General features: G+C 34.1%; 1 protein-coding gene across 3 annotated transcripts in view; it reads left to right on the forward strand.

Moving 5' to 3' along the window:
- Positions 1 to 16,566, forward strand: part of LOC149800238 (PDZ domain-containing protein 11-like) — a 31,345-nt gene that overhangs the window by 3,237 nt on the left and 11,542 nt on the right. For 2 of the 3 annotated variants that reach the window (XR_016421345.1, XM_089959812.1), the window contains exons 2-5: positions 5,916 to 6,002; positions 8,585 to 8,641; positions 12,134 to 12,184; positions 13,880 to 13,927. Coding sequence is in view for 1 of the 3 variants with exons in the window: in XM_089959812.1 (XP_089815938.1) it covers positions 5,916 to 6,002; positions 8,585 to 8,641; positions 12,134 to 12,184; positions 13,880 to 13,927 (243 nt within the window). In the remaining 2 variants the exon portion in view is untranslated. Of the gene's footprint in view, positions 1 to 5,915; positions 6,003 to 7,344; positions 7,487 to 8,584; positions 8,642 to 12,133; positions 12,185 to 13,879; positions 13,928 to 16,566 lie in introns of all 3 variants that reach the window. The other variant, XR_016421346.1, reaches the window with a different exon arrangement.

Consider the following 16,566-nt stretch of genomic DNA (forward strand, 5'->3'; position numbering starts at 1 on the left):
CTAGCAGCTGCCTCACCTGGCTTCAGCATTATGGGGTTAGTGTTAGGACTGGCCTGGTGTCAGGATAACGTGACTTGGTGGGACATGATACTACATGTCTGCAGCATGGTGCCCCAGTGCTAGACATCACTAAGCTGCCACTCTGCAGACACCAAAGTGATAGGACTGATTTTTTTTTTTAAAGCTATGTTAAAAATCAAAAACACAGAGACACTAAGGTCAATGCAGGTGTATTGTACACCTGTTCAAAGCTCGATCAGAATGTATTGGCTGTGTCTTCATTGTTGGACTTGGCATCTAGTTATTTTTTGGCTTGCAGACGGCTGGCAGTGAACATGTATGGGAGTCAGTATCTAGAATATCAACAGTGTAACATTGCATTGACATCTGGATCAAATATATGTGTATTCCTGGCTGACTCATTGTCTTGGCCAATTCTCTGTCAAGCAAGGAACAGAGTCTCCATACAAAATGGCCCCTCCATCCATTGGTCCTTCATCAGATTTTCCTGCTTTTGGAGTATCTGATAATCAGTCTAGTTGGAATCATAACTACCCACCTTCATTTCCGCAGTAACAGATACTGAGGCTCGGTCCATCAATGATCTTTCACTCAGTTGGGAGGGTCTTTGGGACTTTTCCTACTCCCAGTAATCTTAGTAACAAAGATTATACAAAATTTGAGGGGCCAGACTTTGATTGCCCCTCTCTGCTGGGACAAATCTTGTAGCAGCGATCTCCTCAGTCTAGCTATAGATCTATCAAGGAAGATCCTGGCCAGGCCTAATCTTCTCAAACCTACTTGTTCCGTTTTTGCACAGACCATTTTTTCCTTCATGATTGGCTCTTGTTTGAAGAGTCTTTGAGCAAAAACAGTTCACCCCTTTGATTGTTGAAAGAATTTTACAATCTAGAGGACCCTCCACATTAAAGGTTACAAAGGAAATTAGCATGTTATGAGGAACTGTTACAAAGTAAAAAAATATTGTACCTTTGAGTGCCATTAAGTAGATGACTTTTTTTCTCTGGCTGTTCTGGGAGAAAATGTTGGCTCTGATTACTGTTAATGATATCATTATGATAATGATATCACCATTCAATGATATCAGATACAGTCCATCATCGTAGCAGAGAAGATATCTGTCTTATTGTCCAACTTTTACTCCTAGGCCTAAATCACTCACACACTGTTTCCCAGGTGGAATCTTTCCTGATTTCTGACTTAGCTGAATTCAAACAAATTCGAGTTTAGCCAGGACCTAGCTGAAGCTCCTTTTATACAAAGCCTGGTTCCTGACAGCATAAGCTTCGGCATTTAGAGTCAATTGTTATGACTCTATGACCTTAAACTATGTAACAAAAATGAAGTGAAACCAACAATTTGAGTAAAATACAACAAGCATTTTATATCCCAGGAATACAAAGTGAAAATTCAAAAGAAAATATTTTTAATTAAATTCCAAACAATCCTACATGTTTTATCCTAGGAAACTTACTTGTAAACAGGATCAGGTCTTGAACTTAAAATTAAGAAAGCAACCTGTTTGCTTCTTAGAATCAAGACAAAAAGCAGGTATTCACAATCCTCATTAACAACCAATTAAATTTTCACAACACAGTGAATAACATGCTTTCTCTTTTGACCCAGCATAGCTTCAGTTTTGATCAGATGGCTCAGTGGTCCTAATGAAGCAATCTGGTTTTTGTCGCGAAGATAATGTTGCCATCAGTGGGCAATTATAAAATGATGCTACCATTCTCTAGTATTGAAACATTCCAAGATGCTTTCAAACAGGACTCGGTACATGCACTGAATTTACCTGACATCAACTGGGCCAGTTCTTGGAGCTCGAAGATGGCTCTTTCTCCCAGGTAAACCTGGGCAAAAAGGACATAACCCCTCAAGCCCTCTCACTGTGTTTGAAGTGGGTAATACTCACAGCATACTCTTACATATCAACAGAACAGTCACTTCATGAAGATCTCTGCATATGAAATAAGAGCAATCACTGCCAGCCTTGCCTTTGACCATAATGTCTGTTAAAAATACCATTGAGTCAGCTTTCTTAAGTTTTTATCTATGAGACTCAGTTCCAGAGTAAGACTGTGGGTCAGGTCAGCCCAGTCTCATTCATACAAGCAGCCACCATACCCATGACATCAGCACAACTTCCAGATGGGCACCATGAACAGCTTTTGCTGGATTCACCCAGGAATTGATATGTGGTAAGAAGATCTCATTATTCTTTCCATGTCACCTACAGTTGTGTTGCTCACAAGATAGGAGAACAAGTTACCCTTCATATAGGGAATTCAATCTTTTTCCTTCAGAGGATACCTGAGGTATAGGTTGGATGCCCAACATTCCCTCTACCTATTACCTACTCTTCTAACAGTAATGTGATCAGAGAACATATTTGAAGAAGAAAGCAAATTTTTAAATAAATTATGTTTTGCCTAGAATACTTAACTGGTCATTTTATTTTAATAACCTCTCCTTCTCCCTGCAATGCGAGCATCGCATTACATGATATTCCACTCAGATTAAAAATAGTGCCACCTGTCAGTGGCAAGGGGAGGTAATGGTAAAGAATTGTTTCCCTTTGTCTATATAATATAGACTCGAAATTTTCATCTCTGGGAGGGCATGTATTCATATTCTATGAGAAACATAATTTACTGAAAAATTCACTTTCTCTTTGTATATTAATTATATTATGCTAAAAACTGGTTAAGAAATTTGCCTCTTTGTAGCTGCCATGCCTGTGTATGCTACAGAAATGTTAAGACCTAGCATTATACTAAGATACTACAAAACAGCATTAATAAACTAGTAAAGGGGGCATGCGATTCCAGCTGGAAGAAGTTTTTAGTAAATCTCAATAAATTAAGTGGCCTCAGGTGGCTTAGTGATTTACACACTTGCCTTTACAGATCACTGACATGTCAGTTCTGTTCACATGGGTTTGAGTCTTGTATTCAGCTGATGTGAATTTGTGAGAAAGCTTGCCTGTGGCTTCCAGTGGATCATTGGTTCTTCCCTGTTTTTTTTTAATGGGTTCTTCCATTTATAGCCTATCATGTTCAGAAAAATTGCTTGAAGCCCACGGAAACACCACATCAAATCAAGCGAAATAGTTAGGGGTCACAGTTATTAGTGATATGAAATAGAACCTTATATTCATGAATTATTCACCGATTGTACTTTAGGCCTATTAAGATATAACTTATCTTGACAAAGTGTGGAAGAAATGGTTTTCATCAGTGTTTTAGCACTAAAAAACAAGTCAAGATATAAAATAAATTGAGATCATTCTGTCTCTCTCATTAGGGTATTCTCATTGCATTCTGCCCTGGAGTCCTCAGTTGTGACACACTTCAGCACTCATATTTTCAGGAATATACTTCACTTTGATAGACACTCCTTATTTCATTTTGCATATCAGGAATATACTCCACTTTGATAGACACCCCTTATTTCATTTTGCATATCAGGAATATACTCCACTTTGATAGACACCCCTTATTTCATGTTGCATATCAAGAATATACTCCACTTTGATAGACACCCCTTATTTCATTTTGCATATCAGAAATATACTCCACTTTGATAGACACCCCATATTTCATTTTGTATATCGGGAATATACTCCACTTTGATAGACACCCCTTATTTCATTTTGCATATCAGGAATATACTCCACTTTGATAGACACCCCATATTTCATTTTGCATATAAGGAATATACTCCACGTTGATAAACACCCCATATTTCATTTTGCATATCATGAATATTCTCCACTTTGATAGACACCCTTTCATTTTGCATATCAGGAATATACTCCACTTTGATAGACACCCCATATTACATTTTGCATATCAGGAATATACTCCACTTTGATAGACACCCCTTATTTCAGTTTGCATATCATGAATATACTCCACTTTGATAGACACCCCTTATTTCATTTTGCATATCATGAATATACTCCACTTTGATAGACACCCCAAATTTCATTTTGCATATCAAGAATATACTCCACTTTGATAGACACCCCATATTTCATTTTGCATATAAGGAATATACTCCACGTTGATAAACACCCCATATTTCATTTTGCATATCATGAATATTCTCCACTTTGATAGACACCCTTTCATTTTGCATATCAGGAATATACTCCACTTTGATAGACACCCCATATTACATTTTGCATATCAGGAATATACTCCACTTTGATAGACACCCCTTATTTCATTTTGCATATCATGAATATACTCCACTTTGATAGACACCCCTTATTTCATTTTGCATATCAAGAATATACTCCACTTTGATAGACACCCCTTATTTCATTTTGCATATCAGAAATATACTCCACTTTGATAGACACCCCATATTTCATTTTGTATATCAGGAATATACTCCACTTTGATAGACACCCCTTATTTCATTTTGCATATCAGAAATATACTCCACTTTGATAGACACCCCATATTTCATTTTGCATATAAGGAATATACTCCACGTTGATAAACACCCCATATTTCATTTTGCATATCATGAATATTCTCCACTTTGATAGACACCCTTTCATTTTGCATATCAGGAATATACTCCACTTTGATAGACACCCCATATTACATTTTGCGTATCAGGAATATACTCCACTTTGATAGACACCCCTTATTTCATTTTGCATATCATGAATGTACTCCACTTTGATAGACACCCCTTATTTCATTTTGCATATCATGAATATACTCCACTTTGATAGACACCCCTTATTTCATTTTGCATATCAGGAATATACTCCACTTTGATAGACACCCCATATTTCATTTTGCATATCAGGAATATACTCCACTTTGATAGACACCCCATATTTCATTTTGCATATCAGAAATATACTCCACTTTGATTGATACCCTTTATTTAATTTTGCATATCAAGAATCAGTAAGTTGAGTCAAGGTCATACCTGGACTACGTGATATAAAGCATGTGTTAATTCGTAAACAAACTCCTATGTTTCCAGAAGTATGAACTCATGACCCCCATCCAGGCATCTGTTTTGAGTTCTAGTTAGTCTTATAACTGATGTTATCATAAGAATTCTATCAGTCGTGCCTTAACACTTGTGAAGTCAAGTTGTTTTATGTTGTGTCCAGTTTGGGGCTGAATTTTTATTTTTCTTCAAATTATTGAATTTCAAGTGATTTTTTGTCCTGGAAATACTAAAGTGCTCTGATAATTCTTGGACAAAGACATTTACTGGAATTTATACAGAATTCAAACCTGGAATAATATTTTCTGTGATTCAGAAAGATACTGTTGACACATCAGTACATTGCTGACTATTGCAGACATCATTGCCTTCCATTTTGGATTTTCATTGTGATTTGAGCTGTGATTCACTTAGAACTTTTCATTGATTGGACTTGTGTTTTTTTAATTCTTGGATTACAGTTTGGATTTAATTCACAATACCATTTTTTTTTAACTTTATAGTCTAGGGAAATAATTTATTTGTTAAATTTTACATAGCTTGTTGTCTTCACTCTTTGTTGCCTTTTTTAAGAGCATAGATTCGTAACATAGTGAATAAAAAAAATTCGTATAAGCAGAAACACTTTATGGATGTATGCTGTTAGCTTTAAATTATAGATCCAATGAACAGAGTGTATTCTGATCTGATGGCACATTATACATATAGGTGTAAGCTGTTCTGTTTAAATTATAAATACAATGAATAGACTGTGTTCTGATCTGATGGAACATTATTCACATTGGTGTATGCTGTTTTGTTTAAATTATAGATTAAATGAGCAACATGTAGTCTGATCTGATGGCAAATTATGGGATAACAGGTCTGGGTTTTTGTTGATAAAAAGATGACTTTTTTTTCTTTTACAGAGAGAACATCACCCAGATTACAGTTCTGATCTTGAGCAATTTCTGCCAAGGAATATCAGCTTGCAGAGAAATGAAGCTTCAGAACAGGTAGATACAGAATATTGGTGTACAGCATAGTGTTTCTTCTTCATAATGTCATTGATAGGGGCTCTTTATAATGTCATTGAATGGGGCAATAAATACTCTATAATGCCATTGATAGGGCCAATTAAAACTTTATAATGCTATTGATAGGGGCAATAAAAACTCTGTATAATGTCATTGATAGGGGCAATAAAAACTCTATAATGCCATTGATAGGGCAATAAATTTCTTTATAATGCCATTGATAGGGGCAACAAAACTCTTTATAATGCCATTGATAGGGGCAACAAAATTTCTTTATAATTCCATTGATAAGGGCAATAAAAACTGTTGCCATTGATAGGGACAACAAAAACTTTTTATAATGCCATTGATAGGGACAACAAAAACTCTATAATGCCATTGATAGGGGCAACAAAAACTCTGTATAATGTCATTGATAGGGGCAAGAAATACTATAATACCATTGATAGGGGCAATGAAAACTCTTTCTGTTGCCATTGATGGGGCAATAAAAACTCTTTATAATGCCATTGATGGGGCAATAAAAACTCTTTATAAAGCCATTGATATGGGCAATAAAAACTTTTTATAATGCTTTTGATAGGGACAATAAAAACTTTATAATGCCTTGATAAGGACAACCAAAACTCTTTATAATGCCATTGATAGGGGCAATAAAAACTCATTATAATGCCATTGATAGGGGCAATAAAAACTACCCATGTTATAAGTGAGATGAGCCTTACAGTTAGGTCTGTGACACAATGATATGTCATCACTATACAGAGTTGAGCAGTTGCACAGCCTGACATTCAGGACAAGTGAAATATTTGGACTAGTGAAAATTTCAAAGTGACTTGTCCATAATCATTACATTATATCACTTTTTACCTTGTGTATTAAAGTGCTATAAACACTTGAAGTGATTTGATGTATAATGACATCATTGTTCTGTCTCATCAATGAAAAACAGCAATATGCAAGTTTACAAATCACAATAACAGTCCTTCAAATAAAGTGATAAAGTAAACAAAAACTCTAATCTTTCTGAAACTTTAGCAACAGGATTACTTTTTTGTGTATTGTTCTATACTAATGTCCCTTACTAGCGGATATATATATACAAAAAAAGAGTACCAATTGAAAATGCACAGCATTGAATGCTTTTAGTGATTTTGGATGTCTTGGACCCATAACTGTGTAAATGTATCAGTTTTGCATAATGTTACATTATCCAACATTTCACATACAGTCTGTAAAACGAAAGAGAATTCAATGTTAGTTTGTTATCAGCACTAAGAATGATAGAGGCATTGTTTATTGTTAATATATTTTTGTACAGTGGTACCAGTCTTATAAGCCACCCACCCACCCCCATTTGCACCTGGAAGGTGGCCCTAAAAGAGGGATAGCTTTTCATGAAGGTGATAAAATAGCAGTAATTAACTACTTTCAATTAGGACAGGTTGCCTTCCAATTACAGGGTATGTTTTTATGGATGATTGTGTGGCTAATGTATATGGCTGATTGCATGGTATATTTATATGGCTGAGTGTATGGTATGTGTATATGGATGATTATATGTTATGTGTATATGGATGATTATATGGTATGTATATATGGATGATTATATGGCATGTGTATATGGATGATTATATGGTATGTATATATGGATGATTATATGGTATGTATATATGGATGATTATATGGTATGTATATATGGATGATTATATGGTATGTGTATATGGGTGATTATATGGTACATGTAAATGGATGATAACATGGTGTGTGTGTATATAGATGATTGTATGGCTAATGTATATGGCTGATTGTATGGTATGTTTATATGGCTGATTATAAGGCATGTGTATATGGATGATTATATGGTGTGTATGTATATATAGATGATTATATGGTACATGTATATTGATGACTGCATTGTGCATGTATATGGATGATTATATGGTATGTGTAAATGGGTGTTTATATGGTGCATGTATATGGATGACTGTATGGTTTATGTATATGGACATTATATAATTATTGATTTAGATGCATTATAATTGTTTGCATGTGGAACATGAGACTGAATTTATATATTTTCATATGTATTAATGTTAATGGTTTTGCAAAATCTAACATTTTCTTTGGAACTTAATTTTGTGAATATGGAATGGCGATTTTTTCTTCAAAGACAGATGATAGTTTTTTAATCTTTAGATTAGTAGCAAACTGAAATAACTGTAAATTGACACACACGTTATAGACAATTCATAGACAATTTATAGTTTTAAATTTATTTCTTTTTTGCAAACAAAATATCAACTTCATAATATTTTAGAAAAGATATTTATATTTTAGAAAAGTACTATGTCTGCTCATGTATAAGTCTAGTCCAACTGCAAACCACATAGACTCTGATCTGCTATTGCATAATGCACCATATATCAGGGTCTGTCATATTTGTTTACTGATTAAATGTGTTGACCCAGATCTTCATGCACATTCTGTGACAGCATATCTGAGTCATTTTAGTTTGCAGTCGACTTGTGGGTATTTATGGTATTCCTATGACATTTCAGCTTGGATTCAATATACGAGGAGGAAAAGAGCATCATTGTGGAATTTATGTGTCTAAGGTAAGAGGTCTGAAATCCATTTCTTGAAAAGGCCATTTTTGTCCAATTTTCAATTCCATCTAATCAGTTGATGATGCCTTTCCAGAAGTCCATCAACCCATCTGTCCATCATGTGTCAACATTAGGGATGGGGTTTGCATTTAAATCATTTTCTCAGGTAGAACTGCTTGTTGATGGATATGGTATGTAAATATTTCATGAGGAGTAGTACAGTCATCAGAGAAAACTAGGTCACCATGACCATTTTTTCATGGCTTGGTGACATGTGCTTACCTTTCTATTAAACTGAATTTTCTATGTTCAGGTTTGTATTTATCTCAGCTACTGTGATACTTGTCTGCAGAGTCATGTAACTTGGAAAAAAGAGGCATCATGAGAAGTACAATACTTTCATTAAAACTAGGTCACCTTCACCTAAATTTCATACTCTATTACTTGCATTAACCTTTGTGTTTAGCTAAGTGCCTTTGCACCATAGCATACGGTGCCATGTAACTTGCTAAAAGGATCACACACTTCAATCGATATAAGTCACTATGACCTACATTCTTTGCTCCAGTGATCTGTATTAACATCAGTGTTTAGCTCAGTTTCTTCAACACTGTTACTCCAGAATGATGTAACCTGATTATACTGTAACTTGATTATACAGGATGCATCATAAGAATCACACCTGTCTTGAAAGTCCACCCCTTCTGCCAAAAATGTTTGATATCTCATGATAGGTAGTCTCTCATGACACATCATGTCATTTTATAATCAATAAATCTCCTTTGACAACATGGTCTCAAGAAAGGTGGTCTGTCAGAGCATTGGTCGTTACAGACAGGATTTAATGTTCTACATGGTTTAGACAAACCAAATCTGTACACTTCAGCCAGGCTTTGGTTGATCTGGTCTTAGTGGAAGCTTGATCCAGTCTTAGTGGAAGCTTGATATACTGATCACTCTTGAGCATCCTTTTGCATGTCTGTCTGATTGTATATCCAACCTAGAGTAACCTTGGTGTTAATGTCCTTTCTCACTAAATAAAAGCCACGTTATCAAACATGTGGGCAGACTTGCCATGCTGGCCATTTTTCACATTATAGTCTTGATATTACATTTCATATTTTAAATAGATCGATGTTTAGCTCATTAAATGAAAATGCAATTTCTGTCCAAGTTAAGACGAAAAAATGTCCAATTGCCTAAAGTTTATACTGTTACAAATAAGCAGTTATTTACCTTTATGCTTTTTAAAATTAAAAACCATGCTATTAATATAAAAATAATTAGGCAGCTTTTTTTAAAATATTTCTCCTAGATTGATTGATAATTTAAATTAGATGTACTGGTACATTCTACTGTGTTCAGTCATCATGAATCAGGGCTGTTTTAGCTCACCTTGCTGGACATGGCATCAAGGCAGTTCACGTCAGTTTGCCATCAAATATGGCCACCTGTACAATAATAGAAAACTTTTAAATTACTTCTTGTCAAAAAATCCTCAACAGAGTTTGACCAACTTTAGCAAAAAATACTTTTTAATGAATTCTTTTCAAGGTTATACAAATGATGTCAGTCATCAAATGTGGCCACCATTACTAAAAATAGAAAAACCATTAATTGAATTATTCTCATAAACCTGCAAAAGTGAGATGGTTTCAAACTAAAATTATGCATATAATTGTACCAACAAAAATACATTTTTTCAGCAAAATTGGAAAAGTCCCAACAAGCATGTATTCTTTTATGTAACGACTCCTTAGAGATCTTATCAAATTGTTTTGGAACTGTTTCAAAATTGAGTCACTACTTTCTAGTTTTATTGGGTGGATAAGGAGTAAGTGTAATCATCTACACAGTGTTTCAGTTTGTAAAAGAGAATTTATTCTTGGTATAATAAACAAAAGAGATAGAATGATCTGAATGTAGATTTAAGAAACACCAAACATGGCTCTTTCAGAAAAAGAAATCATTTTCAATTCCATATCAGAAACATATTATGCATATATCAATTGTATATGAAAAAAGTTTGATGTCAGATGGCAACTATACAGATCTTTGAATGATTCACACCGTATTTTCAAATCACAACTATAACGTTAAGTTTTAGATATGCCCATATTTCAAATTAAGCATGTGTGCAGTGATGTGGGTATGACCCCATTTATTTTGTTGTTAGGTATATTAGAAAGGAAAAATGTAGTAGTAGTAATAGTGTGTTTGTGTGTGTGTGTGTGTGTTTGTGTGTGTGTGTGTGTTCATATATATGTATATGTGGATTTATATGTATGTGTATGTATAATTGTATGTGTTTATATATGTCTACATGTAAAAATATATTTGCAAGAAATATACTTTTTTTCTTTTGCTCTCTCTCTCTCACTTTCTCTCTATGTCTCTCTCTCTCTCTCTCTCTCTCTCTCTCTTTCTCTCTCTCTCTCTCTCTCTTTCTCTCTCTCTCTCTCTCAAATAGCCAATATTAAATTCTGTAATGAATATAGAATTAGAGAATAATAATATCTACTAATGTCAACCACTATTTACTGTGAAGACTATTAAGCTCTTATAATGAACTGTGAGGTTTTCAGTGGGATGGATCCCCAACCAACTACTACCCACGTACTTGGAATAATAATTTTTTTAAATTTTAAAAATTATTACCAAAAGCCACATAACAGAACTGGACCAGATTTGACAGCATGACACCTGGCATGAAGACTAAACCTTTAAACAAATTATTCTTAAACAACACCTAACAGAATTTGACCAACTTTGTAAAAACAGCTTCCTGTTTGAGGACCTGAAAAATTTGTACAAAAGATGCCAATCTGTTAAAAAACATAGCCACCATTTCAAAATAAATTGATAAATGTTTAATCACATAAAGCACTTAGCAGAATTTGACCAAATTTGAAAGACCCTGGAATGAAGAAATTTCAGTTTTGTATGAAGGATGGCAATTTGCCGTAAAATATGGCCACCTTTGTGAAAAACAGAAAAATATTTGAATGACTTCCTGCCCATAATGGCTGAACTAGCTTTGACCAGATTTCACAGGAAGCATGAAGACATTTCATATTTATACAGATTATACACATATACCATCAAACATGATAATTGTTAATAAAAAATAAATTTGTAAAAATTTAAATGACTTATGTCTTAGACAAAAATTGTTTTTAATGTTTTAAAATTTTGCATGTCTGTTTTGCTGTGTACCTTGAATTGGCACTCACAGAAAAAGTAGAATTTGAAATCATAACTCAGATTTTCCACATTTAAGCCACATTTTGATTGTGTGCAAGCAGATAAACTTGAGCCAAAGATCTTGTTATGGTCCTTTGTAGAACGGAAGTGTTTATTTCAAATTAAGTAATAACATGTAGTGATTTGGTATAATGCAGTTATATAGAAATCAGTCTCAGGGGACAACTATCTTTCTTATGGCAATTCCATCCTGAATATTAGATGCTTAGATAGTAAACTGGCTATTTTTATTGATAGGTGATGCCTGGCAGTGAAGCAGAAAGGTTGGGACTGCATGAGGGAGACCAGGTAAACAATAATTTGTCTTGGGTAATTGACAATCCAAGAATGCCCCTTGGACTAATTGTGATAGCTAAGTCATTACCACAGGTGTTTGTTCCTTAAAATATGATTTACATATGACCTTCCAGTACTATGAATATAGTCTCTGTGTGTGTGTGTCTGTGTGTGTTAAGCTGACCATTTTCCATGGTACTGTGGATTGGCTATTGTGTGTGTTTGCATGTGGATCAGGCATATTATTTTTCATGGATTTACTATTGTGTGTGTATGGGTTGGTTAGGTTTACCATTTACATGGATGACTATTGTGTGTGTGTGTGTTCATTAGACTTAAAATTTTTCATTGATGACTATTGTATGTGTGTATTCATTAGACTTACCATTTTCCATGGATGACCATTGTATGTGTGTATTAATTTAACTTACAATTTTCCATGGATGACTATTGTGTATGTGTATTCATTAGACTTACTATTTTCCATGGGTAACAGTTGTGTGTGTATGTGTTAGGTAAGCATACCATTTTCCATGTATGAACTGTTGTGTGTGTGTTGGTTGGGCTGACCATTTTTCATGGATGACTACTGTGTGTGTGTATTCATTAGACTAACCATTTTCTGTAGATTAACTGTTGTGTATGTGTTGGTTAGGCTTGCCATTTTCCAGGGATTTACAGTTGTGTGTGTGTATTCATTAGACTTACCATTTTCCATGGATTAACTATTGTGTGTTTATTGGTTAGGCTTTTCATCTTCCATGGATTAACTTTTGTGTGTTTGTTGGTTGGGCTTACCAACTTCAATGGATTGACTATTGTGTGTTTGTTGGTTGGGCTTACCAACTTCCATGGATTGACTATTGTGTGTTTATTGGTTAGGCTTATCACCTCCCATGGATTGACTATTGTGTGTTTGTTGGTTGGGCTTACCAACTTCCATGGATTGACTTTTGTGTGTTTGTTGGTTGGGCTTACCAACTTCCATGGATTGACTATTGTGTTTGTTGGTTGCCCTTACCAACTTCCATGGATTGACTATTGTTTATGTTGGCCACCCATACTAAAACTTTAGTCTTTTTGCCTTAAAAAAGTTCTTGAACATTGAATCAGGATAACATGTTGTATATTGAACTTCAAATATATTGCACTGGAACAACCAATCTCCAAAATTGGCACTTTGGACTTGTCATATGATTGGTTATGGCCACAAGAAAAATGGGTTTGATGTTGTGCATGCTTCAGGTATGGGGACATGAGCATTCCTTTAAAACACAAAAACAATACTTATTTTTTGAGAGGACCATTTGAACAGCCACTAAATTAGTGTGATCTTCAATAACTCCCCTTACAGCTTCACCCCCTGACTGCTGTTCATATTTGTCCATTTAGCTGTACAATGCTTACTGTGTCATTGAAATTGTGTCACTGCTTATTTTTCTTGTCTATTTTTCCATATATGGAAATGTTGCAATATTCATAGCTTTTTTTTATAAAGTTGAAAATATAAAAAGTGACATCTTCATAAATGATCCCTATCATTGAAAAGGTCACTGTATTGACAAAATGTCTCTGCCCTTGGTCATAGAATATGAAAACACTTTACATAATTAATTAATCTATGTAAATAATTTTTGTGGAACTTTAATGAAATTTAAATTTTGGATAGTCATGCCGAATTTAATATGCATTTCTTATTCATTTCAGATTCTTTCAGTAAATGGCGTAGGCTTTGAAACCATTGAACATGCTGAGGTAGGAGTGATATGAAATGCCAAATGAAAGAAGAAGAGAAAAAAAGCTGAAGCATAATATTCAAAAGATTAAATTAATTTATTACAGGACACACACCTGCTTCAAATAATAATTTAAACTGTTGTATTCAAGCATAGTGGTTATAAATGCAAGCTAACATGTGATTTTTAGCTCTGCTGGTTATGGATTGAAAGAGAGTATGGCATGGTCTATTGTCTGTCCATTCATTAGCATTAGTTATTATTACTTATCATATTGGAGCATTGCCATGAAACACAAATTCATCCCCTCATGTAGCTAGTCCTTAATGAAACTTGTGCTACTTGGACATACAAAATGGCCACCAAGGTAGCCATCTTGAAAAAGCTTGTCATCACCACTCCTATTAAATGGACGGTCATATCAGCATGGGATTTTACTGAAAGACTTTTATGATTGTCTAGTTGGTCCTAAATATATATATTGTTACAACTCTGTGTTATTTGACCAAGTAAAAGAAGAAGCAAAACCAACAAGTTTTGTGAAATAGAACAAATAGGTTAATTCTCAAAGTTATAAAATGGAAATTTAAGAGGAATTTACAGTATTATGAATTAAATCCCAAATAATCCTAAACATTGTATCCCAAGTCCAGAAGTATAGAGTGTTCCAAATGAATTCCAGTCTTGAATGTGCAGATGTACCAATAGCCTTGAATGTGCTGATGTACCAGTAGTCTTGATGTATGACAATCATATAATCCAGAAAGTCTTTTAATGAATTACCAATAATCCCAAAGCAGTGTTTTAGTCCAAAGAGTAAATGAGCACTTTGTATTTCCAGTGAATAATTTAAATGATTCGTTTCAAATTATATCTGAACACAACTAACAATGATCCTAGAGACTGAACTTATTGTAGGAATAATTGTTTACTTGGCCTTCTTTATATACAGACTCTGACCTGACTTTTGAGACAACAAAATGCCATCAACTTAGGTTGTTTCCAGTGGAAATCTCCATCAAATTTGTAAACAAGGTCTGCTTATTTAAATTTTGGCAAACAACATAGCAAAAATCCTGCAGATTATAGAATTTTGAAGGGAAAAAACAATGTCCTGAAATCAAACCCAAATAAACATGGTGTTTGCAAATGATCATTATCTTAATGTACAGTCATATACAAAAGTTAACTATGCAATATGTTGTTTACAAGTGAGCCTTACAATCTGCAATGATGGACAAAAGTTAAACACACACACACACACACACACACATATATATATATATATATATATATATATATATATATATATATATATATATATATATATATATATATATATATACATATAAAGAGAGAGAGAGATGTTGGGCATCCATCTTCCACCAACAACAAATATGACAAAGTTTTATACTCACCTTCTCAACAGGTAAGATAGATGTCTGGGGCCCAAATCAGCATCCCATTGCAAGAAGAAAGATTTTTCTTGGTGTTTATGATTTTATATATTTCGGGGTGGAAGATGGAGGATATTCATTTCCAAGAGTGGTTTGAAATTTTCAAGACTGTTTCGGAAGTAACAGACTCTACTAACTTTTAAGTGAACTCTCTGCATTTAATAATTTTTGCTTGCAGATCTCAAACAAATATATTTGAGTTTGTACACTTCTTGTTCACTGCAAGTAAACCCTGCATTCACGTCAGTTTCACTTCATCATGAACTTGAGATTGTTGCTCAGTAATATCTGTCACTAAAGATGCAAAGAAAAACAGATTATCACACCTTATTTCTGACAGATTATTTTTGTTTGGATAAAATGCATGCAAGCATAGAGTTTGTCAAATCAAAAATTTGTATGATTAACATGTGGCTATTATTCTTTGCATATTAGTGTACACTTCATTGGTGAATATTTTTGAAAAATCAATTAAGGTTCAAGATGAGGAAAAGCTGAGGTGACTAAATGGTTCACTCATGAAAATGTCAATAGTTTGCTTTAAAGTAAGTCCCAGTTTGTTATATTCTAAATGTCGCCTTATACACCACTAAGTATATTTTACAAAATTCAAAGCATAAAGATGAAGAGAATTATTTTTATTGTGATGGAAAGTTTAATTTGGGCCTCAGGTCTCTTTATTTTCATTTGTGATGCTAACAGTTTGTGAAATTTGTTTTCTTGGTGAGAATTGCATGCCTTGTGTGCCAACATACTGATGATGCCTATCATTTCTCCTCTTTCTCTATGTTTTTCTTTATCTCATCTCATGTCAGATCATTCTTTATCTCTCATCTCATGTCAGATCATTTTTTTATCTCTCATCTCATGTCCGATCATTTTTTATCTCACGTCTCATGTCAGATCATTCTTTATCTCTCATCTCATGTCAGATCATTCTTTATCTCTCATCTCATCTCAGATCATTTTTTTATCTCTCATCTCATCTCAGATCATTTTTTTATCTCTCATCTCATGTCCGATCATTTTTTATCTCACGTCTCATGTCAGATCATTCTTTATCTCTCATCTCATGTCAGATCATTCTTTATCTCTCATCTCATCTCAGATCATTTTTTTATCTCTCATCTCATCTCAGATCATTTTTTTATCTCTCATCTCATGTCAGATCATTCTTTATCTCTCAGATCATTTCTCTGGA

The sequence above is a fragment of the Sinohyriopsis cumingii genome, chromosome 5 (genome assembly GCF_028554795.1).
Source record: "Sinohyriopsis cumingii isolate HCF-2022 chromosome 5, ASM2855479v2, whole genome shotgun sequence".
NCBI lineage: Eukaryota > Metazoa > Mollusca > Bivalvia > Unionida > Unionidae > Sinohyriopsis > Sinohyriopsis cumingii.